Below are 27,790 nucleotides of genomic sequence, written 5' to 3'. Positions count from 1 at the left end.
CCTCACCTCTACCGCTCTTCTTCTTTCACCAACTCTTCACATCTTCTACCAACCTCGACCTGGAGTCAAGTTTTTTTTACAATGTTTCCCAAATCTCTTGTTTTTGCTTTCGTAGCCTCTTGCCTCTTCCTCGCCAATGTTGGTGTTGAAGCTAGTACCTCCGGCAAGTTTCGTCGAGACAACGGCAAAGGCAAACAGGTTCTAGCGTCCACGATCCTCGTCAATTCAATCCTCTCCAACGAACCGGAAATAGCATTCGGTGGCTGCACGTTACCATTTGCTCATGTAGACGAATACTTTAAACCGGCTGTCGATACTAAAGCTCGCCCGATTCAAAAGTTTATCACCGAAGCCCAAAAGCACGCCCATTGCGTTCTGATTGGCCCTAACTATGTTGAATGTGTAGAGAACGTTAAAAAGGTGGTAAATAAACCCGGCGATGTACGTTGGTGGGAGCAGGCATTCTGCAAGCGTTGTTCCGAAGCTGGTGGAGAGAACGCTGAGGAACACGGTTGTTCGGGTTCGAAGGGTGGAAAGGAGGGTGGAAAGGGGGTTGAGGATGGAAGCGAGGGTACTCCTGTCTAAGCGCAGTCCTGGTTGGTTTTGTGATTCGGTTTTGTCGTTGTTCGAATGCTCTCTTTATCTCCTCTCTTCCTCGCTTCATTTCCTGTTGATCGTGATTCCAATTCACATTGCCTTTTGTTCCCTCATCATACAAGACCATGATCGCATGGTGTTGCGAAGGATTGTGCGTCAAAGTGTGTCTGGAAGGGAGTCGATCTGGTGTCAACACGCATCGTACTCCTCGGACTGCTGCAATTCAGACACAACCACCTCTCGAATTCGATTTCGAACAAGGTTGCTAGACTGACATTCAGACTCGTACGATACAAGACCGTTCGAATGAGCGCTTATTAGGCATTGGTATCGATCGCTTGACTTGGACAACGAAGGGCAGTATTGGTGTGGGAAAAGGTTTCGAGGACCCTTTGTTTGAAAGAAGGGACGTCTTTCGTTCTTGAGCGTCGTGGGCTGGAACGTTGTTGTGAAAGCCGTGTGAGATTGTTGCAAAGTTATGGTTGAGAAGAATGGGAGATGGAGGAACCCCCATTTGACATCAGCACAGGCACAAACCGAGACCCACCGAATGTGCAAAGTTCTCATCCCGCTGAATGAAATCAACGCCATCCATCGCCATCGCCGTGGGTCGAGACACAGCTTGTTGTGGGTGCCTGTATCATAGGAATGGGTACCTTTACCAATGGGTCGTGCATACTTCCCACCACCACCTTCCCTCACCCTTCCCACTAAATGAAACGCCAACTCAAACCCACCGGACACCACCATTTTCGCACCGAACAAGCCCTAATCCGATAGCGACTTTAACCATCTCCATGGAACCTTGGGGAAATAGGATCCTCTCTTCTCTACTCATATCACCTATCAAAAAAGCATATAAACGCCCCCCCCCCCCCCCCCCCCCCTCACCCCCTCTACCGCTCTCCTTTTTCCACTAACTCTTCACATCTTCTACCAACCTCGACCTGGAGTCGAGTTTTTTTTTTCTCAAAATGTTTTCCAAATCTCTTCTTTTTGCTTTCGTAGCCTCTTCCCTCTTCCTCGCCAATGCTGATGTTGAAGCTAGTTCCAAACCCAACCGTCTTGATACGTTCGATTCTTACCTTTCCCCCGCCGCCACCAACCTAGAGAAACGCTACGTGTGGGAGCCAGTCCACTACAGAGAATTCGACCCCAGCAAGGACGTACGGACCCATGGCACTGTAAAACCGGCGGATCGCAAACCTAGGCCTGATACGACTCATCGAGACTCCGACGTTACCGACTACTACCAAGGCGCTCCATCGTCGATCACCATCACTTCCTCGGTAGCGATCGCTCCGATTGACAAAGGTTTCCTCGGTATCTGCACGCTCCAATTTGCTGCTTATGATGGAATCTATTCGCTGGATAACAATCCTCGTGGTTCCATGGTTCAAGCGTTTATGACCGAAGCCCGAAAGTCCGCCAAGTGCAGTTGGACTTCCCCTACCAATATTCAGTGTATAGAGCAAGGTGGAAAGACGGATATGGGCGCCAACGATACGATTTGGTGGAAACAGGCATTCTGCAGGCGTTGTTCCGACGCTGGTGGAAAAAACAGAAAGGAATTCGCCTGTCCGGAGGATCCGAATGGCGCAAAGATGGAGGGGTCGAAGGATGTGAAGAAGGGTTCGAAGGATGTGAAGGAGGACTAGGCTCCTGCTGGCGGTAAGAGTAAGGTTGCAATTTAGGATGATGGAAAGATCGATGGTAGTGATAATCCTCCTCCGATGACCGTCTCCGGTGACAAGCCTAAGCAAGCTGATGGTGGTCTTGTCTAAGCGCAGACCTCGTTGGTTTTGTGATACGCTTTTGTCGTTGTTCGAATGCTCCTCTCTTTCTCTCTTCTTTTGCTCGCTTCATTTCTTGTTGATCGTGATTTCAATTCACGTTGCTTTTCTTCCCTCATCATGCAAGACCATCATCGCATGGTGTTGCGAAGGATTGTGCGTCAAGGTGTGTCTGGAAGGGAGTCGATCTGGTGTCAACACGCATCATACTCCTTGGACTGCTGCAATTCACAGAAACAACGCTCTCTCGAATTGGATTTCCAACAAGGTTGCTAGACTGACATCCAGACTCGTACGATACAGAAGCGTTCGAATAAGCGCATGTTAGGCATTGATATCGATCGCTTGACTTGCACAACAAAGGGCAGTCTACTTTTCCAACAGATCCAGTTCCAAACCAAGTCTTTTATCATCCTATCCACATCTCTAACAATACAAACCGTATCTTATCTCAATGATGACGGTGATGAGCACCAACTTCATCCTTCGCCGCCTCACTCTGCGCTCTCCGAACGATGTGCAAGAACAAGCTTTCCAAACTCACCGGTGAAATCTGATATCCCACCACTCCAACTTCTTTCCTCTGCTCCTCCGCCCTTTCTAGTTTCCTAAACAATCCTGCCACCCCCCCTTCTCCCCCTTCTCCGTGCAAAGGGATCTCAAATCTTACACTAGCTTCATCGCTCGACCTCGCTTGCACAAACAACCCTTTTACAAACTTTTCCACCCTTTCATACGCCTCCTGACTACCTCTGTGCTCTTCTGCAATATCCAATTGCAGCTCGTACGCAGGATGAGACTTGCGCAAATTACCAATCGTATCGATCGCCAAGATGCACGAAGCTTGGATTGCTACTCGAGAGGCTAGTGCAGCGGCTTCTTCCATACTATGACTCGTCAACAGCGTCGCACGCCCACGACCTGCTCGGCGGAGGGTTTGCCACAAACCGCGTTTGGTCCAGGAATCGACTCCCGAACTCAACTCGTCTAGCAACAGCACGGATGGATTTCCGAGTAAAGCGATTGCAAGGGAGAGTTTGCGCATGTTTCCACCCGAAAGAGCGCCTGCTCGACGATCAGAGTACTGAGTGAGATTGGTGAGATGCATCACCGCGGCTACGTCATCTGCCCGTTCGGTGTGCGGGACGCCTTTGATGCGGGAATACGTACAAAGGTGTTCGCCGACGCTAAGTAGCGGGTCTAAACCGTCGAATTGCGGAACTGAGGCGATGTTCGATCGTGCGAGAGTTGGATTTTGTGCGACGTTTATGCCAGAAATTGTCACTGATCCGAAATCGGGTATGAGTTCACCCCGGATGAGAGCATGGGTAGTGGTTTTTCCTCCTCCATTGATACCCAGTAAAGCGACCGTTTCTTCGCGACGAACACCGAGAGAGACATCGTCGACGGCGAGAAGTTTGCCGTAGGATTTGTCGAGATGTTTGGCTTGAAGCACGTCGTCACAGGAATCCGAGTCCAGACGGAGGGATTCTTCGCTTACGCCTTGTCCGACTGGTTGCACTTTTTCTTCTTCGTCCACCTCAGCCCTGCGCTTCTTGTAGGATTTTCTTCGGAGAAAACCAAGCCAAGAAGGTAGGAGAGGGTAGCCAGAATCATTCGCAACAAGGATCCCAAAACAAACAAGCGCCCAAACAATAGCATACACAATCGGGCCACCCAAAAGATCGATAGCGGCGATACCACCACTCCTGTACCCACCTCTACCGTTGCAGAGCAGATTGAAGAGGTTTACAGAGACGAAACCTGCACGGGTCATGCTAACGCTGGGAGCTAGGATCGCTTCGACGTAGTAAGCTGCATCGAGTGCGCCGGCGAGGCCATTTCCGACGTAGTAGGTGACGGTAAGCATGGTAGTGGCGAAATAGATGAGGAATGCGAGAACGTTCCATGCCGCAACAATGGCGAATGCTGCCAATTGGTTCGGAGCGAAAAGCGAGACGACGAAGCTCTGCAAGGTGGAGGATACGCCGTGGAGGAAAAGGACGACCCAGAAGACCCCTTCGCCTGCGAACTGGTCCGAAGCGAACGCGTAGACAACGGCGACAGGGATAGTGCTGATGAGAATGACGGGAAGTTCAGCAAGAAGATGACCCAACCAGAGAGGAACAGCACGCATTCCATTAGTCAACGCCATCGCCTTAACCCGATTATTGCGCTCCGCAGAAGGGTAAAGAGCAGCAAACGCAGGCCAAACAGCTTGCACCAACCCAAACACAACAGCCCATTTCAGCGCATCACCAAGACCGTTTCCGAGGGAAAGATTCGACAGAGGCCGATAGTTGGATGTGATTGTCGGAGAACCATCTGCACCACCAGCATTCGTACCCCTCGCAGAAGCCAAACCGGCATTGCTGACCAAGTTAAGCGCTGCGATAGGATACACCATGCCCTGATCAGCCAAGTACGAGAACTGATTGGCAGCGCTGGTGGTGCGCGGAAGCGCGATACCACCTGGCCCTCTTTGGTCTGCATACCATCTCTGTGCGATGGTCTCGTTGTACTGGTCCAGTGCAACGCGGTCGAATTCGATGCCCGTAAGGTTGAAACCGTTACCGAACACAACCTGGGCACTCGCCTCGGGTGCAGCATAAAGAAGCTCGGTGGTACGAGAAGCGTTATTCCAGAAAGTGGCGGTTTCGCTGATCTCGCGATCTCTGAAACCTCGAGTGCAAGATGGTTCGCGATTGGAGAAGAAAGCTAGTGGAACGATCGAGCCGAGTACGGCAACGAGTATAGCGAAGATGGCGGGGAGGTAGATGCGACGGTACAGCACCATTCGCTTGCCCAGCTGAGCTAGAGTAAGCTCAAAGACACTAGCAACAGCGCCATCGGAGAGTTTGGTCTGTCCACCTCTGCCGACATGTGTGCCGGGCTGGCCGACATTGCCTTGCATCTCGTCGACTTCTTCCTGCTTGCCGTTTGCACGTGCGTGTTCGGAGTTGAGCGACAAGAATACACTTTCGAGTGAAGGTCCGGCGACGTCGTACCTACTTACACCAAGTGCAGCTTTGTGCTTCTCAATCGCTTCCAGTGCTTTGGCGATCTCAGCTTGATTAGTTGAAGGCAACAAGAACGAGTCCTGGTCAGGTTCGAGAGCAGAAATCTGCCTAGTCCCTGGACAAGCCTCGTTCAGCAGCGGCAACACCTGACACCCTGGTGGCGAAACCTGAATCGTGCTTCCCTGTCCATATCTGGTCTTGAGCTCGACCGGCGTACCTTGGCACAACTTGTTTCCTGGTGCAGCCAAGATAACAATATGGTCGCCCAACAAATCGGCCTCATCCAAAAAATGACTAGTGAGCAGGATCGATCGCCTTCCTCGCTCGTTCAGCAGAATCTTCCAGATCGCACGTCTCGAAAGAGGGTCGAGACCAGAAGTGGCTTCATCGAACATGAGGAAAGTCGATTGACCCACCAAAGCAGCTGCTGTCTGAAGTCGACGTTTCTGACCGCCCGAAAGCTGGGTGGGCTTTGACTTGAGCTTGTGCGAGAGCTCGCATTGAGCCAAAAGGTCGGTTGCATCGTCTTTTGTGCCACGACGATGCTTGATAGCGCGGAATAACTCGACATGTTGCAAGCAGGTGAGTTGGTTGAAGAGCACGTCTTTTTGCGGACAGACACCGAGAAGGCCAGGTGGTGCAGCAGCACGCTCGAATCCGTCAATATAGACTTGACCGGAAGTCTTACGGATCGTGCCGCCCACAACACCGATAGTGGTGGACTTGCCCGAACCATTCGAGCCAAGCAAACAGGTGATCGTGCCACGAGGCACCTCCAAATTCAACCGATCTACTGCTAGACTGCTCTCTTTCTTGCCGTACTTTTTGACCAAGTTGTTGATCTTCAATGCCGGGGTAGCCGCATGTGTACCCTTTTCTGTGAACTGAGCCGAGGTGGGATTGGAGGAAGACCGACGTCGGAACAACCAGTTGAAGAAAGGCTCGGCAAAGAACAGCTTGCGTTCGAGCAAAATGGTAAGGGCGGGGAAGAGGAAGATGCCAATAAGCTGGACGATAACTTGGCCGAGGATGGAGGGACCTTTGTTGATGCCATCGTGCGAAGCGGTGATGTTGGCGGGGAGCCCTTCATGCTCGTAAGCCGAGATAGCGACGAATTCGTACACAAAGGATGCTGAGGGGAAGAGCAAGCCGATCACGATAGCGCCACCTTCACCGATATGTTTGGTGATGAGAGCCACAATGGCGAAGAGGATAGCAATGGCAGTGGTGATGATACTAGAGACGTTGGCACGTGCGAAGAAAGTGGCGACAAAGAGAGACCAACTTGCCATAGCAAGACCGGGTAAGACGTGAGCAAAAATGCAAAGAGCCTTGTTGCTTGTTGTCCAGAGAGTGGCTGACAACGAAGCGCCCATGACGAACCATGCTGGCAAATATGCAGCACCGGGACCGCAGAGCCAAGAGAGGAGACGAGGGAGTTGTGCACATCCCATAGTGGTAAGAAGAGCAGTCATACCGGAACCTCGTTCTTCACTGACAGATGATGGCAAATGCCAAACGACGCCGAGCATGCCGATGAAGAAGGCGAGGACAGAAAGCTGATCGACACCGCCAAGAAAACCTCTTCGCTGGCTCTCTGCTTGTTCTGCATTGGTCTGATTTGAGTATGGCTGTTGGAGAGGTGGTTGAGAGTAGGAGGCAGCGGGCGCGCCATTGAGCTGGAGGATAGCAGCGTCGATCGCGAATTGGAGAGGAAGCGTGCGTGTTTCGGCATCACCTTTGTTGGTGCTGACTCTGACCCTGTTGAGACCGGGATCGAGGCGAAGAGTGTAGGTGACACTACCTTGCTCAGTAATGTCAGAGAACTCGACGGCTCCGAAACACGAACTGAGACCGTTGAATGCCTGTGGACAGGCGAGTCCGAGCTGTGTGGCATCGCTAACTCGCCTAAGGAGAGAACGTTGACTTGGTTGCAATCCATCAAGCACGATATCCATAATCTGCTGTGAGGAGAATCTGGACTGCACCGTCGAGGTGCTGGAATCGAGCCAGTAAATGGGATTGGTCAGACCATGCGAGAGTCGACGAATGGGAACTGGCTGACCGAGACCAAGATCGTTAGTTGGGTTGAAAAAGTTTTTGGCATAGCCCAAGAAGATGTAATATGCGATGGGGACGATAAGGCAGCGCAAGAGGTTGATGAACCAATACGAACGGAGCACGATGCAGTTCTTCTTTGTAAGGGCGAGGAACTGGTTCCGTCGAATCGCCAAAGAGGAGAGCGATGGTTCATCTTTAGAGAGAGTAGGAGCTAGTGACGAGGAGGATGCTGTGCGGCGCTCATCTTTTGTCGTTGTCGTTGTCGTTGTCGGCAGGGCTGGTGGTGGCGTTGATGAAGACGAAGGGTTTGGGACATGTTCGGTGGCGGTTAGAGACGCCATTTGGAACAAGTCCCTGCCAAGTTCGGCCGACGTAGGCTTGTCGGAAACGATCCGATTTGAGCGCAAGGCTTACAAGGCAAAAGATCGGAGCATCCGTCGAGGCGTGGGAAGAAAGGGCGTGTGAGATAGGATAAACAAGAGGTCCTCAGGTGATGGTGGTGGAGGAGGAGAAGCAAAGACAACTCATCCATTTCGGAAGTTCCGAAGTGGAGAGCGAGAAGGGCTGATGGTCGATGTGACTGGCTTATGGATAGCAGGAGCTCAATGTTGTGACATTACCGAAGGCAAAGAGCAGAGAAAGCACAGGATGTCAAAGGTCTTGGCGAAAGGAAAAGCATAGCTAACCCTAAGATCCATCGGAGCGCTTCTCTGCTCCCAAGCGAGGCCAAGGCGGAGACGGAGGCGGAGTCAACGAATAGTGAGCGAACAACGAATTCTGAACATGATGAGCAAGCAAAGCGCAACAGGCAGGAACACCAAAGAGCCAAGACAACGGCCAACCGAGCAAAAGCGGCTGCAGCAAAGAAGAAAAAGAAGCCTGAGATGCGACGGTGAGAAGGGTGCAGTAAGCTGCTCGGCACACGCAACGGCGCGCATGTAGAACAGCAAAAAGCTTGTCAAAAAGACGACCTTGCCGACAGAGCCATTGATTCAGAGGAAGAGCACTGTAGCCGTCTTGTTCTCGAGCAAGCCTAAAGTAATCTTGTGTTCGCATAGGCCGATGGTGAGCGTAAAGAGGCAAATCCTGCTGCCTGCCTGATTTAGCTGAGGAAAGAAGGAACAACACTATTGCCCACGTTGAGTAGAGGGTGTCGCCGATGTCGGTCTCTCGGTCAACACTTGCCTTTTGTATCCATCGGCTTGTCCCCACTTCCAAGCCTCTTCTTGCACTTCAAAGCGGTACTTGTTCCTTCACAGCTTGAACCGATCTTGGACCATGAGCATCTATCGCTCGTATATACACTCCAATCGACAAGAACGCAGAACAAGCAAGCCTTGATGCAAAGCGATGCCGGCTTTGCATTTCGACGCTTAGGCAACCAATATTTCCACAATTCCGCCGACAGGCTGCTTCGGAATTGCTGTTTTCGAGCCCAGTTTGCGAGCCTTTGTTGCTCAAGTTCTGGTCACTCATTGCAGCGAAACGCGGTTGGTGTTGCTACAGTCATCTCGGCCCTCTCAACCGTGACTCGCCGACCGTTTTGCAAACGCGAATGCAAAAAGGTGACACGTCAAAAAAGCTTTTTTTTTTTTTTTTTTTTTTTTTTTTTTTTTTTTTTTTTTTTTTTTTTTGTGTGTGCTCTTTCTCATCCTTCGGCACATCCGAAACCTTAGGGCATTCTCGTACTGAGAGTTGCTCTCCGGTCTGCGGTAAAGTTTCTGCTTTGGATTAGGGATGTGATCGCTAAATGCGAATGGCATTCGACAGATCACGACGCCAGAAGCGCCACAGTTGCTTTGGCGGTCGGGTGTTTGCGTGGCTGTTTGACCTCTCAATCCAACACATTCTTGGCAAGCTTACAGCAGAGAAGCTGGACGGATCTTCCGATGCGCTCCGCATCCTTTCGCTGGTCTTTTGAGCTTGAGCTGGATCGTGCCGATACATGGCTAAGCTATTGCGGAAACAGAGATCTAGGCCTACATCGAGGACAAAGGCCTCTCAGGTATAAGAATGCCTCGTACTTTGGCTCCAACTTGTTCGACCCCGACAAGCTTGGCTACGAGCCTTAGGATCATCCTGCTAGCACTGAAAATGGCTGAGACGCTAGTGAGAGCTGCTGTGGTGAGTAGTCCTCTTCGCCCTCTTCCTCCGGCCCTCTTCCTCCGGCCCTCTTCCTCCGACCACTGACTGACACCTACATTTCCGCAATCATCTATCTTGGCGCACACACAGACCGTGCTCAGCCAGACAGAGCTAGCTATTGGCCCTCATGTCGATCCACGCGATGCTTTGGCGCAGTCCGTCTCGCTCTTCTTGCGCTCCCTGCAACACTTTCCGCATTTGCCTCTCGACTTTGCTCTGGAAACGTATCGAGACTTCTTCGTTCTCGTCGCCCGCTGGAGGAGTGGTGAGTCGCTTGAATGCATACCTCTTCACTCCCTCAAGCTTTCGTAATTCACGGGTAGTCTGAGCATTCTCGATACCCCATTCCTTCCTTTTTCTGCCACTGAAAGAACAAGATCGAGAAGACGCCCGTCACACAATCGACCGTGCACGCCGATGGCTCGAAGAGTCGACAGCTGAACAACGCGAAGCACTCGACCTTCAACTAGTCTCTGAGCCATGGTTCTTCGGCGGACCGTGCGCTTTGACCACCCAATTCTTGACTTGCATACTCGAAGAAAACTCAGGTGCAGGAAGCGCTGACGAAACGGCTACGGTATTGAAGCTCCTCTTCGACAGCCTCGAAGTGGCGACTGACAATCCGACGGACAGAGGCGAAATGCGATTCGCCATTCTGCGTCTGCTTGCAATCCTGCTCGACGCTCTCGATGAGATCGGTCTCGTAGATCGCCATTCGGCTCAAGGCATTGAGAGACTTGATGGCGATACTCAATACCAGCTTCGTGTAGCAAGGTTGCTCGTCAACCTAGTTTGGCGAGCACCCGAGGCGTATGTGAAGTCAGCAGCCGGGATCTTCGATCGGCTCAGGGAGCGAGACATTCTTTCTTGGCATCTCTCGTATGCGGTGACCGAAGCGATTTTGGACATGCTGCGTTACGATATAAGCGCTTACAGGGAAACCAAACCTGCCGTCGATCCGGGCTTGCTGTGCGGCATCGATGTGCTCTTCCAGTCGTCCATCGACATGTTCATGCAACTCGTTAACAATGACATAGCACAAGACATTGAGGCCGACTTGCTCGAGCCACTATCTCGAATGATGAACTCGCTTCTAGAGCTTACCGCCGCTTCTCCAGACGACCAGTTCCTGGCGGAGCTGGATGCAGTGGCGACAAAGCTCTACACTATTAGCGAGCAGACACTCGAGCGAGCCCGAGGTTTGGAGCCAATCCCCATGTGATAAGGGTCTGTAACTTGACCGATAGCTTGCAATCACGAGTACATACCATCGTCATCAGGCCATCCCGCTTGAGCCATCATTGACGAAGAGGGCATCCTGTTGTCCCCTTGATCGTGTTTCGAGTCTGCGGCCGACTGGGTAGTAACCCGTTGAACCTCGACCTTGACGACGTAGTTGCCTGGTATCATGACCATCCCCACATTCCTTGTCGACGTTCGACCTTGCGCTGTAGTTCTGGTTTCGTCGGTGTTAGCGAGAATGATGTTGCATCCCGAGTCGATGCAGAGCAAGGTACCGCAGAACGCACGACCGTCTGGAATGTGAACGAGGCTGGTACGACCGACCAAGTTGGCTTCGATGGTAGCTGCCGCCATTGCGGCTTTGTGCTCTGCGATCCGGTCCATGCTGGCGTAGATGTTCAGTCGACGAGACCAAGGAGCGACTTGCTTTTGGGGTTAGGAGACAAGACGGGCATGTAAGGTGATTCGGCAAGACGGCTTCCGTCAAGGGTCTGTTGCAAGATCTGCGAGCTTGCTGCTTGTTGCTACCGTGCGAGAAGAGGAGTTTCGAAGTGGACCCTTAGCGAAGCTTTCGCCCTCTGTGAGTGCGGAGCGGATAGCCGGTTGAACCGGTAAAGACAACATCCGGAGAGAATTCCAGCAAGGGTCACAGGCGCTCTCTTCCCTTTGGGTCGTACAGGAAGCATCGAACCCCGCAAGTGACAGACAGAGACAAGTGGCAAGACAAGAGAAGCTCAAGCAACTCAGGACTCACTCTGTCGTTTGCAAGCCTCCTTCCTCCTGCTCCACCATCTCCTGCTTCATTAACATCATAGAGATACTCAAACATTCTCAACATGGCTTCCGCACAGCAAATCAAGACCCCGCTCACCGAGCAGTTCGGTATCAAGCACCCCATCATGCTTGCCGGCATGTAAGTTGTCCTTACAACACCCACAACGCCTGGCAACAAGACACAATTGACACTGACTTTTCCTTCTTCTTCTTCTTCTTCTTCTTCTTGTTCGGCGCTTTCATTTGGCTCGCAGGAACGTCGCTGCTGGTCCTGAGCTCGCCGCGGCAGTCACCAATGCCGGTGGTATTGGTGTTATAGGTGGCGTCGGCTACACTCCCAAGTTCCTCCGCCAACAGATCGCCGAGCTGAAATCCTTCTTGAACGACAAGAATGGACCTTTCGGTGTCGATCTCCTTCTTCCCAAAGTCGGTGGTGGTGCCCGCAAGACCAACACCGACTACACCAACGGACAACTTCCCGAGCTTATCGATATCATCATCGAATCCGGCGCCAAACTTTTCGTCTCTGCCGTCGGTGTTCCACCCGCTCAAGTCGTTTCAAAACTTCACGCAGCTAAGATCATCGTCGCTGGTATCATCGGACATCCCAAGCACGCACCTAAAGTTCTCGAAGCCGGTGTCGACATGGTCATCTTCCAAGGAGGCGAAGGAGGTGGTCACACTGGTGATGTTCCCCTTTCCATCATTGCGCCACGTGTCGTTGACATTTGCAGAGGTCACAAGAGTCCTTTGACCGGTAAGCCGATCATTACGGTTGCTGCAGGTGGCATTTTTAACGGCCGTGGTTTAGCTGCGTCGATTTGTTACGGTGCTGATGGTATTTGGGTGGGGACTCGTTTTGTTGCTTCTAAAGAGTCCGGTGCTCCCAAGGCGCATAAGGAAGCGGTGCTCAAGTCGACTCATGAGACGGATATCAGAACGATCATCTTCACCGGTCGTCCCTTGCGTCTCTATAAGACCAAGTACATTGACGACTGGGAATCTCGCCCAGACGAGATCAAGAAGTTGACCGAGAAGGGTATCATTCCGGTTTATCATGACTTGGAAAACGATGATGAGCAGGGAACCAAGGAGGCTCAGGCTAGACAGAGGTTCTTGTTAGGAAAGTGCGCGTCGGTTATCAACGACATCAAGCCTGCTAAGGAGATCGTCGATGAGATGGTTAATGAGGCTGTCGCCACACTGAGAAACGGTAGCCAGTTGCTTGTTGGTGGTGGTGCTCGTCTTTGAGCATCCAAACGGCAAATGCTATGTCTATTGTTGTGGTTGCCTAGCAATATCGAACATCGTTCAGTCTTTCACAGCTAAGATCAGTCGGTCAGTGAAGCGTGGTTGGCGTTGCATTGTGTCTATAAGCAAAGTCGGTGGGTGAGCATGTCACACTTTGTCAGTAAGCTGAGTTGTTTGAGAGAGAAGACAAAGTCTGGTTGAGGTCCGTTGGATTGCGAGATATTCCGACCTGTCTTGCTCAACATAACCTTCTTCAGGGTTGCTCGGACATGGATTGTGGTCTGATTTGGTCACGACCGCAGAGCATGCTCATGATGACCATAGTCTGCATGATCGCTGGTTAAGTTTGTGATTAAGCGGCGTTGGGCGGAAGAAAGAAAAGAAAAAGTGGTTGTTAGATTTGTGAAGTTGTTGCTCTGAATTTTATTTGGCTTTTCTCCACACTGTATCCAAAACTTTTTTTTTTTTTTTTTTTTTTTTTTTTTTTTTTGAGACCCTGATTCGAACACCTTACCCTCATCCTGCTTCTTCTGTTCATCGGCCACCAACATCGTTCACAACGCATAACCACTTGATATCAATCACATCCTACCAGATCTCAACTACAACAATGGTCCGTAGCTATCCAAACATAGTCATCACAGGAACTCCAGGTACAGGTAAATCAACGCACTCTTCTCTTCTAGCCTCCACCTACACCAACTCTGGTTGCTCCACCTACCACCCCTTACGCCAGATCGACATAGGCGCACTTGTCAAATGCAAAGGCTTCTATACTGAATATTTGCAAGAATGGCAAAGCTACCAAGTAGACGAAGATCAACTTGTCGATTATCTTGAACCTTACACTGGTAACAAAGCACCTGAACCTCTTGACTCGCAACATTTCAACCAGCACGATTTACAAGCTGCAAAGCATTCTCAAGAATCAGAAGAGCGAGGAGGTTTGATTCTAGACTGGCATACCTGTGATGTTTGGCCTGAACGTTGGATTGATTTAGTAGTAGTGTTGAGATGTGATCATGGAGTGTTGTGGGAAAGATTGGAAAAAAGAGGCTATCCGATTAACAAGATTCAGGAGAATAATCAAGCAGAGATCATGGGCGTTGTTGCCGATGATGCAAGGCAGAGCTATCCGCAAGAAGCAGTGGTCGAGTTGATAAGTGAAGAAACTGGTCATGTGCAACAGAACGTGGAGAGGATCCTCCAGTGGATTACCGTTTGGAGAAAGGCAAGAGGTTTAGAGTAAAGCTGAACAAGTCTGCCCTCACTCGCTCAACAGTGAGGAGAAGCGACAAGCAGAAAGCCTGGACTCAAACAATAACTCGGTGCACACACGATTAGAGCAGGCTACAAAGCACCAACAAGCGAAAGAAAACAAGACTTGACATTTTCGCAAATGACTAGCACCTTGATACAATAGAGGCATGAGACTTGACAACAGATGCGGGCCCTTTTGCTGAGTTTCGCAAGCATGCTTAGAATCCTTTTCTCCTCGAGGCAAATTCAGCACCTACTCATTAATGTTCTGAGCCTGCAAGCGAGACTCCAAGTTCCTCAAGCTCTCCTCCTTTGCCAACAACTCCTGTCTCTTTTCCTGAATCTCTCTCTGCACTCTGAGTTCGATCTCCTTCAACTTGTCCTCTTCACGCTTGAGTTGTTCCTCCTTCAACCTGACCGACTGGTTAGCCAACTCTTCACCAGGAATCGAAGTGTCGGCGTAGTCGCTGTGAACAGTCCTGGAGAGCTTCTCGGTACGGTAGTTCTCGTAGAGGAAGTCGTGCGTGATCTCCTTAAGGTCGGTAAGATGTGTATTGAGCAATGCCGATCGGAGACGAGCAAAGTCAGAGTGTTTGGGGTTGTCAACCTCGACGATACCCCAGGGGTATTTGCGTGCTCGGACAGACTCGCCATTGACAATGACGTTCTCTTCGGATCCAACAATCGCGAAAGGCATAAGACCGCGAAGCTCCGAGTTGTCGGCAATCGTCTCTTCGTCGTCCTCCTCGACATCGTAAGGGAAGTTGTAGACAGGGATGCCGTAGTGTTCAATGTCCTCCCTGATTCGCTTCTTGAACTCTTGTCGCTCGCTGAGAGTCATCGAGTCCGCCTTGCCGATGACGGGGATGACGTTGACACGTGGCGAGAGACGACGCATAAGCTCGATGTCGATCTCGCGCAACGAATGACCGGTAGGAGTGATAAAGTAGAGTAGGGCGTGGACACGGTTGTCACGCCAACGAGGGTTACGCTTGATTCGCGACTCCTCCGCCAAGATGTCATCGTACTGTCGCTCAAGGAAGCCAACGATCTCCGAGAATCTGAATCAGCACAGAAGCAAGAGGATAGAGAAAGCGGATGATGTGAGCCTACTTGAGATTCTGCAATACAAGTAGTCCGTATTTAGCTGAAACTTACGCATATTCATTGTCAATATTGTCACCGAAACCAGGCGTGTCTACGATGGTGAGACCGATACGCATACCATCCTCCTCAAGCTCGACGTTTACAGGCTTGATGCGGATGCCCTCTTCGATGTGGGCGGTCTCAGGGTTGTCGCTGACCTTGTGGCCAATGACCTCGGATTCGCACAGAGTGTTGACAAAGGTGGTCTTGCCTGTACCCGAAGCGCCGACGACCATGAGGCAGAAGGATACACCCTTCTTGGCCGCACGTCGGCGGGAGGCCATGCTGGAGTTGATTACGGACGAAATGGTGGGCTATCTGTGGTGGGTGGTGAGGCTATATAGCAAAGTGTAGCCAGATCAAAGGCTTCCCAACGAATGGTCCTCGCAGATGAGTGCTGAAGTGGACAGTGCGAGGTAAACCTGCTCTCGAGACGCAGCGAAAGGAGACGACTGCAGATGCAAGCGACCAGCCGGTGATCAAAAGGGTGCGATTGGTGCAAAGGGGCAAGGTGATGATGGTCAAGATCAGAATGATAGCGCAGGGACCTATTCGAAAATGTGTGTGTGTGTTTGTGCGTGTGTGTGTCTTTCCATAATGTCCAAGTGTTGCGCACGGGCCATTTCTTCGCTCAATCTGGCCGCTCCTCAGTCTTGGCGACTCGCAATATGCCTTCTCGCCTGCCGACACGCAACACGCGCGTCCAGGCAATTACATTTTCGAACTCAATTCGAAATCGTTGTATTTAATCCACCCTGAAGCGGTATTCAACCGTGTTCTTCTCTGAAATCGGATCAAATCGCTCTCCCCCAGAGACACTCTTTTGTTGAAGATTACGATCCAGTGCGACGCTAAAGGATGACGCCGAGCCGATCCAGTTAGATGACCGATTTGATCAGAGATCGCGTACAACACCGTCCCGCTCGTTGTCAGACATCGTCATGAAGTAGGCTGCTCCCACACTGGGCATGTGCCACCACAATGTATATATATCAAGCTGAGCGCACTAGGCTCTCACCACATTCATTCAATCAATTGTAGGGGGTATCAAAGTTTTTGCGTTTTTAAAAAATGCGGGTTTTTTCGAGAGCACGTTTTTGGAGGGAATTTGAAAACCCCCCCAAGGAAAAGCAGGTTTCCAAAAATGTGATGAAATCATATGGCCGATAAAATATGTAACCTAACAGTGGTCATGTTACTTGTCACTCTCATCACTATTACCCATTGCTTGCTTATATCTTGCTTTCCTCTTCACACAATGCACTCAATGTAATGTTTCATATGGTGGTGAGAAGAATTGTATTGAACAGAAGAAGAGAGAGTGCCTGTCAGATTGAGAATGGTTGTGTCAAGACTTGCTCCTGTCTCCGAGCTGATGCGCTTTGAGTCATGGCAATGTAGTCCACAGTAGTCCTCTCATGATGTCGAGACAATGCAGTAGTGTCTTCCTCATTGCGCCCAGTGGATCTGAACAGCACCTGGAACAAACCCTCTCGAAGATCATGTGCAGCAGAACTTTGAAGTCTTGACACTGCATACTGTGACATTCCTTGTGTTGCAGTGGCAAGATCCAGTTCGTATTCCTGCTGATTTGTGCATCTTGTCCTCCTGAGCTCTTGTGTATCACTGGCATCAAGTTGGAGGCTTTGAACAACCTCACTCACCTCATCCTCAGAGAAAGAGGGCAACAGCAGGTCGGCAATATCAGCAGGACGGTCATATTGACTTGCAAAGGTGTGGGCAACAATGCAGGCTTGGATCATCTTGGCAGCAGTGATGTGGTCCTTGAAATGGTAGATGTTACCACAATAGCCTGTAAGGCACTGGAAGCAGTTCTTCAGGTATGCAATGGCATGTTCGACTTGTACTTGGACTCGAGAGAGCATGTAGTTGAAGTGTTGAAGGTCTTGACTCTTGTCAGCAGCAATGTGAGAGAATGGTCCAACTGTGAAGGCAGAATGGCCATATCCACCATCAACCCAGATGAACTCACCTTTGTCAAGGTACAGGCAAGGCTTCTTCAGGATGTTGCTGCCTGAGGCCCAAACCTTTGAATCCTGAACACTGCCAGGCTGTCCAACAACTGATTTGACAATCTGCAGTGAGTGTGGCAGGATCACCAGCACTACATTGATGCTGTGGAAGCCTTTGTAGCAGAAGTGCTCTCAACTGAGCACTCCTGGCTTCCAGGCAAGAGGGATGTGTGTGCCATCCACCACAAGCCAGCCCTTACCCCACTCTTCAACCCCAGTTGTATTGCGCACCCAGGCAGAAGCATGTTGTCTCTCTCCCTCTGAAGCAAACTGCATGACCTCGTTGTTTAGCTTGAGGAGGCCAGCAGCTGTGTGATTGGTGTATCCAACAATGCTCCCAACACCGCAACCACATTGCAAAGCAGCATCACGTTCACCACCTCCATTTCCAGAATGGCCAAGTCTGTACAGAGCCACTGAAAGAATCTCTTGCACTTTGTTGAGAGACATCACACCTGAGCTGCTGTAGTTCCACCAGAAAGCCTCTGTTTGCTGGAGTCAGATGGCGAGATTGTTGAATGCTTCAGGCAACATATGAACAAGTCCATGATACATCCTATGATTGCTTGATTCGTACCTGTTGAGAAGGTGGATAAGCTTATCAGCACAGCCAAGAGGAGTGTAACATGTGATTGTGTACCTTTGCTTGCATATGAAAGTGTACAAGCAGACAAGGTGTTGTGAGAGTGGAATTGGGTCACCATTGTCATCCAAGTTGTCAATGTCAGTGCTGCAGGAGTGCTGCACTCTGTTGGTGTTTTGGATGACCTCCGCAGGTATAGAGAGCTCAAGAGTGCAGACAATGTCATTGAGAATTACTTGCTTGTTGCTGTAGTGCACCATGGCTGGAAGGAGGAAGGGAGTTGGAGAGGGAGCATGGAGAGGGGGGATGGAGAGGGGGGATGGCAGCAAGAGTGATGCCGAAAGGTTGCAGATGTCATGGGCCTGAATGCTCAAGAAGCAGGAGGGTCACTGGTTCATATGGAAGGAGCACAGGTATCGAAGATCTAGTCGATACCATTGGAGAGCATGGTCGTAGTGCAGTCTCCATGGAGACCATGGACTCCTATGGACTCACATGCAAAGGAGGACCAGGCACAGCCACGAAGAGGACCAAGCTCAAGGAGCATGCAGATGGTTACCACTCAGGGGGCTCAAGAGGCAAGAGTCAAAGGAACTGTCACCAGTCAAAGGAGAAGGAGCAGTGTATAGGGAACCGGCAAGCAGGTCCTGAGGAGGAGGAGCAGTGTCAAAGGAGTTGACACCACTCAGGAGGCACAAAGGTGCCAAACAAGCAGGATAGTAAGGAGGAGGAGCAGTGTCAAAGGAATCGACACTGCTCAAGAGGCACAGGGCTGCCAAGCAAGCAGGAGAGGCCCCCTGAACAGTACTCGATGAAGAAGGTACTCTCTGGAGAGAGAGCAGGAGCAGTGTCACTGGCAACACTGTGAAGAGGTATATAACCATGCTTTCTCATCATCAAAGGTCAAGTGGACCCTCATCCACTCTACACAACCATCATAACTAGTTATCACTTCAGCATAAGTATATATTAGTTTCAGTCAGCATAGTAGCAATCTATCAAGGTTGCTCCTCATCATAGTGTGTGTGTTGTATCACCACTACCTGACATCTGAAGGCGCCCCATAGCAGGTTAGCAGTCTGGATCAAGATAGAACTGAAGGCAGTAGTCCACTGCAGTCTGGGGATCACCTCAAGCATCAGTCAACACACTGGACACTCATGTTGATGCCACCAACCTTATCACCAACACCATCAACCTCTTATCATCAACACCCACCAACCTTATCACCAATGTCATCAACCTCATCATCATCAACACTCACACCAGACCTTGGTGTCATCATAATCTATGCATTGATATTGATCATGCTGAGCTACCCCTGAACAGAGTGTCCACAGAGGTCAGCTGAAACCTACAATAGTATATACAATGAACACCACCTGCTGTCATTGCACAACTTGATAGTCGCTGAATGACTATCTCATCGAGACTGACACCAAGACAATAGCTGTCGCACAACTTGATAGTCACCAAGTATCTCGACAGACCGACCTGGGTTTCAGGCGCGAGACCCCTGACAGCAGAGTGGAGTGGTGGTAGTAATGGAAGAGGTGTGAGAGTGAAATTTTTTGTTTAAATGCTTTTGAGCTCATTATGTGACTGTGCTGCACATCATTTTTATTCACCTCATACTTGCACTCTACAGAAAAACACTCAGAAATGACTTTGCATTGAGACTGGATGATAGTACATGTAATGCTACAAGACAGGAAGATTGAATGAAGAGTCTGTGTTGTTGTTGTTGTTGCTGGTGTTCTGATGAGCATCCTGTTCAATGCTGGCCTGAGAAGCAAGGAGGTGCACCATCTCCATCACCATTTCATGATCACATGTGCGAACATGTTCATTGTGCTCTTTCTCCTCCCTCTCATGATGCAGGCACATCTCCTTGTGCTTGGTATGCTCAGCCTCCAGTATTTTCTCATGTCTGGTGCATTCCTGTTCAAGCTGCAGGTGGATCTGAAGGGTATCAATGGAAGAATGATAGAAAGCTTCAGCAAGTGTGTTGCACTTGTGATCAAGGGCACCTTGCTTGTGCTTGGTGCTTGGAGAGAGCTGGGCTGAAGATTGAAAAGAGGTGGAATCAAAGACATCCAAGCCACCAGCAGTGGAGGAAGGTGGTTGAGCCTGCAAAGGTGAAGGCAAAGGTGTGGTAAAAATGTCATCATCACCAGCACCAGCAAAGGATGTGTCGAAGGAGTCGACACAGGTCATGAGGAGGAGGAGCAGTGTCGAAGGAGTCGACACCACTCAAGAGGCACAGGGGTGCCAAGCAGGAGAGGCCCCTGATCAGTACTCGATGAAGAAGGTACTCTCTGGAGAGAGAGCAGGAGCAGCATCGCTGGCAATGCTGTGAAGAGGTATATAACCATGCTTTCTCATCATCATAGGTCGAGTGGATCCCCATCCACTCTACTCACCATAACTAGTTATCACTTCAGCATAAGTATACATTAGTTTCAGTCAGCATAGCAGCAATCTATCAAGGTTGCTCCTCATCGTAGTGTGTGTGTTGTATCACCACTACCTGACGTCCGAAGGCGCCCATAGCAGGTGTCATGGGCCTGGATGCTCAAGAAGCAGGAGGGTCATGGGTTCATATGGAAGGAGCACAGGTATCGAAGACCTAGTCGACACCAGTAGAGAGCATGGTCGTAGTGCAGTCTCCATGGAGACCATGGACTCCTATGGACTCACATGCAAAGGAGGGCCAAGCACAGCCACGAGGAGGACCAAGCTCAAGGAGCAGGCACAGCCACGAGGAGGACCAAGCTCAAGGAGCAGGCACAGCCACGAAGAGGACCAAGCTCAAGGAGCATGCAGATGGTTACCACTCAGGGGCTCGAGAGACAAGAGCCAAAGGAACTGTCACTGATCAAAGGAGGAGGAGCAGTGTCGAAGGAGTCGACACCAGGTCATGAGGAGGAGGAGCAGTGTCGAAGGAGTCGACACAGCTCAAGAGGCACAGGGGTGCCAAGCAGGAGAGGCCCCTGAGCAGTACTCGATGAAGAAGGTACTCTCTGGAGAGAGAGCAGGAGCAGCATCGCTGGCGATGCTGAGAAGAGGTATATAACCATGCTTTCTCATCAATAGGTCGAGTGGATCCTCATCCACTCTACTCACCATAACTAGTTATCACTTCAGCACAAGTATACATTAGTTTCAGTCAGCATAGCAGCAATCTATCAAGGTTGCTCCTCATCGTAGTGTGTGTGTTGTATCACCACTACCTGACGTCCGAAGGCGCCCATAGCAGGTTAGCGGTCCGGATATAGATAGAACCGAAGGCAGTAGTCCACTGCGGTCCGGGGATCACTTCAAAGCATCAAGTCAACACACTGGACACTCGTGTTGACGCCACCAACCTTATCACCAACACCATCAACCTCATTATCATTGACATCACCAATCTTATCATCAACACCATCAACCTCATTATCATCGACATCACCAATCTCATCACCAACACCATCAACCTCATCATCATCAACACCCACACCAGACCTTGGTGTCATCATAACACTGATATTGATCGTGCCGTGCTACCCCTGAACGGAGTGTCCACAGAGGTCAGCCGAAACCTACGATAGTATATACAACAAACGCCACCTGCTGTCACTGCACAACTTGATAGTCACCGAGTATCTCGAGACAATAGCTGTCGCACAGTTTGATAGTCACCGAGTATCTCGACAGACCGACCTGGGTTTCAGGCGCGAGACCCCTGACATTAGAGTGGATCGTTCAAGCAGCTCCTCACGATCACCATGATGGACCCAGACCTCAACAATAAGCTCGATAGACTACTCACTCTATTGGAAGCACAGCTAGAGCTTACCAGACAGGGTCATCGAGAGGAACGATTACAACGAGCTCAACTGAGCAGGGAGGAGACAATGGACCTCTCTCACTCAGAAGACCAAGCAGGAGGAGGAGATGAGTCTATGATAGGAGACCCACATACCCCTACTCCAGCTCCACGACCAAGACGATCAGTCTCATTCAACCTGGATGAGCAGGAGGACATCAACTATGAGAAGTATGCTTCACCTACTGGGCCAAGATATGTCAAGACTAAGCTGGACCCCTACAGCAGGACTAGGACGGACCCTTACCCCCTGGACCACGAGGAGGATACCAGCATCATGGCAGAGCTTAACCGGTCAAAGCCCATCGCCACCCCCTTTCCAAAGTTCAATCCCCGAGACATGGAGATCTTCATTCTAGAAGCCGAAGCATGGTTTAAGTTCAACCAGGTGTATGAGCAGTCTAGGATGATCAATCACATGGGTGCTCAACTGGAAGGGACAGCAAGAGAGTGGTGGACCTCCAAGCTCCGTATTGATAGAGCTAGAGAAGGAAGGTTGTTCAATGATTGGCACTACTTCACAGAGCGACTGTCAGAGCAGTTCAACCCACGCAATGCTAGGATGGAGGCATACAACAAGCTGTTGGCTCTCAGACTCACAAGTGATGCTCCTGGTGCCGCCACACGTCATGTAGAGCGGTTCAGAGACTTGGAAGGACAGGTCAACCTAGATGACAATGAGCTAGTGATTGATCTCTTCAGAGGTAGTCTCACTCGTAGCATACAGGAGAAGTTCGAGAGGAATCCACCTGGGAAGAGATGGGAGTGGTATCGAGAGGTCGAGGAGATCGATCGACAGAGGATGCTACTACAGCAGTCCTCGGCTAGACACTCACTTCCAAATGCCACGTCACCTCCACTAAGAACTGGGTCTCGGCCAAATCAAAGTTCAATCCCCATCCGACAACCCACTCAACCTTATCCAGCTCGATCACCATCACAAGCAACTACACAAGCAACTATACAAAACCTAAACCGACCCCTTCCTCATCATCCCACCCAACCCTCGAAGCAAAGAAGCCCTGCCCCATCAGGTATCAACACCTGTCATGTATGCAAGGGTATCGGCCATTGGGCCAGAGACTGCCCCAGCAGGAGGGTAAACCCTCTTAGCTCTCGACCCATGGGACCAAAGGTTATGGTCACCACAGCAGACCCCTTCGAGGAGGCCACCGACCCAGGAGATGGCCACACAGGCAGCACTGAGACGGGTGACCCCGAGGCCATGGACCTCAGCTCATACCAGCAACCCATGGACCCCGATCACGAGGAGGAGCACGATGATGATGACGACGAGGGAAACGTCAGTGGGGTGATGCACTGATGGCATGCATTGCTCTACAAACCTCCTCGCCATCACTCTGTATATATCAAGATTGTCAAGTATGTTTCTCTACCAGTGGAGGCAAAGCAGTACTGGAGCTCTCTGGAATGGTTCAAGACCATCCTGCTCGGATACTAGCTGATACCGGTGCTGGTTTGTCCATAGTCTCAGATTCTTTCATTAGTAAGTACCAAATACCCACAAAACCCATAAAAACAAGATCGATCCATGGTGTCACCGGGCACCAACTCTCCATCAATAGTTCTGCGAGCATGCAGGTATCTATTGGTACACACAATCTGGGTGTGGTCGAAGCTTCAGTGGCCGACACTGCAGACTATGACCTCATCCTGGGGTTCACTGAGCTACGGAGGCTCAAACCCACCATACAATGGGATACGGGCCAGCTGGAGTTCAAGACTCAGGAGCAGGACCGACCCCCTAGGAGACCCCCTGAAGCAGCAAGAGCAGGGGACCTAACCATGAGGAGACCAACCCTTCATGGTAACGAGTTTGTCTCAGCAGAGCGCATACTACGAGCAGCTCTGGAAGATGGACCCATAGGGTTCATGCTGTTAGAGGAGCCACCATCATCACTCCCAGCCTTTGGTTTTGTACCTACAGGCGCAGACAAAGGAGTCGAGATGGAGGTGGAGGTAGATAAGGTGGTGACGGCTGCAGACATACCAAAGCCATACCAACACCTGCGAGATGTGTTTGATGAGGTGGAAGCAGACAAGCTGCCCCATCATACCGAGCATGATCTCCACCTCGAGTTGATAGAAGGAGGGAAGCCACCTCAAGGGCCCCTATACCTTAAGGGACCCAAGGAGATGTCCGAGTTGAGGAGATACTTGGATGAGAACCTCGAGAAGGGGTTCATAAGACCATCGAAGAGCCCGGCACGATCACCAGTGCTCTTCGTACCAAAGAAGGATGGAGGTCTCAGACTCTGTGTGGACTACAGAGGTCTCAACGAGATCACTGTCAAGAACAGGGCACCATTGCCCCTCATCGAGGAGCAGCTGTTCTTACTCAGGAAGGCAAGGATCTATACCAAGCTGGACCTTAGAGCAGCATACAACCTCATCCGGATTGCTAAAGGAGATGAATGGAAGACAGCTTTTGGCACTCAGTTGGGACTCTATGAGTACCTAGTGATGCCCTTTGGCCTAGCCAATGCTCCGGCTCACTTCCAGTCATTCATCAATGACATCTTCTGAGACATCATTGGGATATATGTGGTAGTATACCTAGATGACTTCCTGATCTTCAGTGACACTGAGGAGGTACATGTGAAGCATGTCACCAAGGTCCTCACTCACTTGAGGAGCAACAGGCTCTTTGCCAAGCTGTCGAAGTGTGAGTTCCACACCAAGATAGTCGAGTTCCTGGGATACATCATCAAGCCAATGGGTATAGAGATGGACCCAGAAAAGGTGCGCACTGTCAAAGAGTGGCCAATGCTGGAGTCAATCCATGACATCCAGAGGTTCCTGGGTTTTGCCAACTTCTATCGAAGGTTCATAGCCCACTTTGCTTGCATAGCCAAGCCATTGACATCACTGGTAAAGCCTATAGAACGGTTCAAGAAGTTCGAGCTACCAGAGGAGGCCCAACAGGCCTTCCACAAGCTCATCCAGGCCTTCACATCAGCAGGAGTGCTTCAGCACTTCGACTACCACCTTCCAACAAGGATGGAGACTGATGCAAGTGACTTTGCTATAGCAGGAGTACTCAAGCAGGAGCATGAAGGACGATGGCATCCAGTGGCCTTCTACTCTAGGAAGATGTCTTCTGCCGAGAAGAACTATGAGATCCATGATAAGGAGCTCCTAGCTGTGGTCGCCTGCCTCACTCAGTGGCGACACATGCTAGCTGGACTACCGAACCAACTGGTCATCCTCACTGACCATGAAGCCCTCAAGTACTTCAAGTCACAGAGACGCATCACAGGTCGACAGGCTCGATGGGCCATACTACTAGCAGACTTCGACTTCATATTGCAGTATCGACCAGGAGACAAAGGTGGTGAACCCGATGCTCTCACCAGAAGGACAGACATGCAACCAGCTGGTGAAGAGCAGGATCACAATGTGAGGCAACTACTGCCTCCTCGAGTGTTCAAGGAGACAGCAGACCATGACTCGCTCCTAGTGGCCCCCATGATCTCGATGGAGTCCATAGCATCAAAAGGTCTCAAAGACCTGGTCAAGATCTTCCAGCCTTTAGACCAAGAGCTACAGGAGATACATAGGAAGAAGCCTTTCGAACTCAAGGATGACCTATGGTACAGTGGAGGAAGGTTGGTTATCCCCAAGGTGATCATGCCAGGGAGGACCAACAACCGACACTCAAGGAGTGCCAAAGAGGTAGATGGACAGTCTCTCTCTGTAGAGCATCTGCGATTCATGGTGATGACCCAATGTCATGATGGTATCACTGCTGGACACGTAGGAAGAGATGCTACCATCAAGGCAGCTCAACGACATTACTGGTGGCCAAACATGACAGCTTGGATTGCAGACTATGTAGCAAGTTGTCCTGTATGTGCTAGGTACAAAGCTCCTCGTCATCGTCCATATGGTTTGCTACAGCCACTAGCAACCCCAGACAGGCCCTGGGGCTCCATATCCCTCGACTTCATTGAAGGACTACCACCATCAAAGAAGTATGACTCCAAGACCTATGACTCTATCCTAGTCATCGTCGACAGGTTAACCAAGTTTGCCATACTAGCTCCAACCCATAAGACAGTCACGGCCAAACAGACTGCAGTATTGCTATATGGACACATGGTTAGACTCTTTGGATATCCAGATCACATGGTCTCGGACCGAGGCAGGCAGTTCATATCAGGAGCATGGAAGGCATTTGCAGAGCAAATGGGTGTGAAGCACTCACTTAGCACGGCTTACCATCCTCAAACTGATGGTCAGACAGAGAGAGTCAATCAGGTCATAGAGCAATATCTCAGGATGTACTGCAACTATGAGCAGAATGACTGGGCCAACCTGCTGGACACTGCGGCCTTTGTATACAACAACACGGTCCACAACAGCATTGGTGTCTCACCATTCTTTGCATGCTATGGATGGAACCCCAAAGCTCATCCTGACATCCCTCAACGACTAGGAGTCAATGATCCAGGTCGCTTCGAGTACCTCATGGATGGAAAGGAGCGTTGCAAGTACCTCCAGGAGCAGATCAGAGAGGCACAACGTAGATCAGTAGACCAGTATAACAGGAAGCACAAGGACATTGAGTTTAAGGTGGGTGATATGGTCTATATCAACCGCCGAAACTGGAAGACACGGAGACCCACACCCAAGTTGGATACCGGGTTTGCAGGACCCTACCCAGTTCAGGAACGGGTAGGACGCCGAGCTTACCAAATCACATTGCCAGCAAACCTTAGGGTGCATGATGTGTTCCATGTCTCCATGCTCGAGCCAGCAAGAACAAGTTCTCTTCCTCAACGTGCTGAACAGCCCACCATGCCACCACTTCCAGATGAGGACCTCGACTTCGAAGTCGAAGCACTCATCGACAAGCGTTCACACAATGGGACTACAGAGTACAAGGTGTTGTGGAGAGGGTACTCAGAAGAAGCTGCTTCATGGGAACCAGTAGAGAACCTCAACTGTCCCGACCTCATCCAGGAGTATGAGGTGTCGGAGGGGGGACAAGTGAGTAGACAAAGTAGAGAACAGGAGGAGTAGAGAGAGGAAGAGAGAACAGGAGGAGTAGAGAGAGGAGGATGACGTTGAGAGAAGGAGGAAGGATGACGGGGGCGATGTTGTCAAGGAAGAGGAGGAGTCAGCATGAACCAGACCAGAGCATGCCTCGACGGAGCTCGGCTCTTAAGAGGGGGGTAGTGTCATGGGCCTGGATGCTCAAGAAGCAGGAGGGTCACTGGTTCATATGGACGGAGCACAGGTATCGAAGACCTAGTCGATACCAGTAGAGAGCATGGTCGTAGTGCAGTCTCCATGGAGACCATGGACTCCTATGGATTCACATGCAAAGGAGCACTGAGCCCATATGCGAGGAGGACCAGGCACAGCCACGAGGAGGACCAAGCTCAAAGAGCAGGCGCAGCCACGAGGAGGACCAAGCTCAGATGGTTACCACTCAGGGGCTCGAGAGACAGGAAGTCGACACAGGTCATGAGGAGGAGGAGCAGTGTCGAAGGAGTCGACACAGGTCATGAGGAGGAGGAGCAGTGTCGAAGGAGTCGACACCACTCAAGAGGCACAGGGGTGCCAAGCAGGAGAGGCCCCTGATCAGTACTCGATGAAGAAGGTACTCTCTGGAGAGAGAGCAGGAGCAGCATCGCTGGCAATGCTGTGAAGAGGTATATAACCATGCTTTCTCATCATCATAGGTCGAGTGGATCCCCATCCACTCTACTCACCATAACTAGTTATCACTTCAGCATAAGTATACATTAGTTTCAGTCAGCATAGCAGCAATCTATCAAGGTTGCTCCTCATCGTAGTGTGTGTGTTGTATCACCACTACCTGACGTCCGAAGGCGCCCATAGCAGGTTAGCGGTCCGGATATAGATAGAACCGAAGGCAGTAGTCCACTGCGGTCCGGGGATCATTTCAAGCATCAAGTCAACACACTGGACACTCGTGTCGACGCCACCAACCTTATCACCAACACCATCAACCTCATTATCAT

General features: G+C 50.7%; 10 protein-coding genes across 10 annotated transcripts; 6 read left to right on the top strand and 4 right to left on the bottom strand.

Annotated features, from left to right (window-relative positions):
* Window positions 1-81: 81 nt before the first annotated feature.
* On the top strand, window positions 82-585 carry UHO2_04196 (uncharacterized protein; the record flags this gene model as incomplete). The annotated part of the gene is made up of 1 exon (XM_041555869.1): window positions 82-585. One exon carries the CDS (start codon window positions 82-84, stop codon window positions 583-585), a length of 504 nt encoding a protein of 167 aa, XP_041411803.1.
* A 986-nt stretch (window positions 586-1,571) lies between these two features.
* On the top strand, window positions 1,572-2,255 carry UHO2_04195 (uncharacterized protein; the record flags this gene model as incomplete). The annotated part of the gene is made up of 1 exon (XM_041555868.1): window positions 1,572-2,255. One exon carries the CDS (start codon window positions 1,572-1,574, stop codon window positions 2,253-2,255), a length of 684 nt encoding a protein of 227 aa, XP_041411802.1.
* A 586-nt stretch (window positions 2,256-2,841) lies between these two features.
* UHO2_04194 (uncharacterized protein) lies at window positions 2,842-7,812 on the bottom strand (the record flags this gene model as incomplete). Its single annotated transcript, XM_041555867.1, has 1 exon — window positions 2,842-7,812. The coding sequence occupies one exon, from the start codon at window positions 7,810-7,812 to the stop codon at window positions 2,842-2,844; it is 4,971 nt and encodes a 1,656-aa protein (XP_041411801.1).
* Window positions 7,813-9,565: 1,753 nt separating this feature from the next.
* UHO2_04193 (uncharacterized protein) lies at window positions 9,566-10,838 on the top strand (the record flags this gene model as incomplete). Its single annotated transcript, XM_041555866.1, has 3 exons — window positions 9,566-9,595; window positions 9,707-9,881; window positions 9,988-10,838. The coding sequence occupies 3 exons, from the start codon at window positions 9,566-9,568 to the stop codon at window positions 10,836-10,838; spliced, it is 1,056 nt and encodes a 351-aa protein (XP_041411800.1).
* Window positions 10,839-10,870: 32 nt separating this feature from the next.
* Window positions 10,871-11,242, bottom strand: UHO2_04192 (uncharacterized protein; the record flags this gene model as incomplete). The annotated part of the gene is made up of 1 exon (XM_041555865.1): window positions 10,871-11,242. The coding sequence occupies one exon, from the start codon at window positions 11,240-11,242 to the stop codon at window positions 10,871-10,873; it is 372 nt and encodes a 123-aa protein (XP_041411799.1).
* Window positions 11,243-11,694: 452 nt separating this feature from the next.
* On the top strand, window positions 11,695-12,883 carry UHO2_04191 (putative oxidoreductase, 2-nitropropane dioxygenase family, putative; the record flags this gene model as incomplete). Its single annotated transcript, XM_041555864.1, has 2 exons — window positions 11,695-11,771; window positions 11,887-12,883. 2 exons carry the CDS (start codon window positions 11,695-11,697, stop codon window positions 12,881-12,883), a joined length of 1,074 nt encoding a protein of 357 aa, XP_041411798.1.
* A 610-nt stretch (window positions 12,884-13,493) lies between these two features.
* UHO2_04190 (uncharacterized protein) lies at window positions 13,494-14,132 on the top strand (the record flags this gene model as incomplete). The annotated part of the gene is made up of 1 exon (XM_041555863.1): window positions 13,494-14,132. One exon carries the CDS (start codon window positions 13,494-13,496, stop codon window positions 14,130-14,132), a length of 639 nt encoding a protein of 212 aa, XP_041411797.1.
* A 264-nt stretch (window positions 14,133-14,396) lies between these two features.
* Window positions 14,397-15,573, bottom strand: UHO2_04189 (putative septin 3; the record flags this gene model as incomplete). Its single annotated transcript, XM_041555862.1, has 2 exons — window positions 14,397-15,204; window positions 15,302-15,573. The coding sequence occupies 2 exons, from the start codon at window positions 15,571-15,573 to the stop codon at window positions 14,397-14,399; spliced, it is 1,080 nt and encodes a 359-aa protein (XP_041411796.1).
* Window positions 15,574-19,606: 4,033 nt separating this feature from the next.
* UHO2_04188 (uncharacterized protein) lies at window positions 19,607-20,122 on the bottom strand (the record flags this gene model as incomplete). The annotated part of the gene is made up of 1 exon (XM_041555861.1): window positions 19,607-20,122. One exon carries the CDS (start codon window positions 20,120-20,122, stop codon window positions 19,607-19,609), a length of 516 nt encoding a protein of 171 aa, XP_041411795.1.
* Window positions 20,123-21,675: 1,553 nt separating this feature from the next.
* Window positions 21,676-26,822, top strand: UHO2_04187 (uncharacterized protein; the record flags this gene model as incomplete). The annotated part of the gene is made up of 4 exons (XM_041555860.1): window positions 21,676-22,592; window positions 22,875-23,083; window positions 23,182-24,298; window positions 24,377-26,822. 4 exons carry the CDS (start codon window positions 21,676-21,678, stop codon window positions 26,820-26,822), a joined length of 4,689 nt encoding a protein of 1,562 aa, XP_041411794.1.
* Between the last annotated feature and the right edge of the window lie 968 nt (window positions 26,823-27,790).

This window comes from Ustilago hordei (assembly GCF_900519145.1).
Source record: "Ustilago hordei strain Uho2 genome assembly, contig: UHO2_contig_08, whole genome shotgun sequence".
Lineage (NCBI taxonomy): Eukaryota > Fungi > Basidiomycota > Ustilaginomycetes > Ustilaginales > Ustilaginaceae > Ustilago > Ustilago hordei.
Note: the sequence above shows the minus strand (reverse complement) of the source record. Positions and strands in the feature narration are given on the sequence as shown.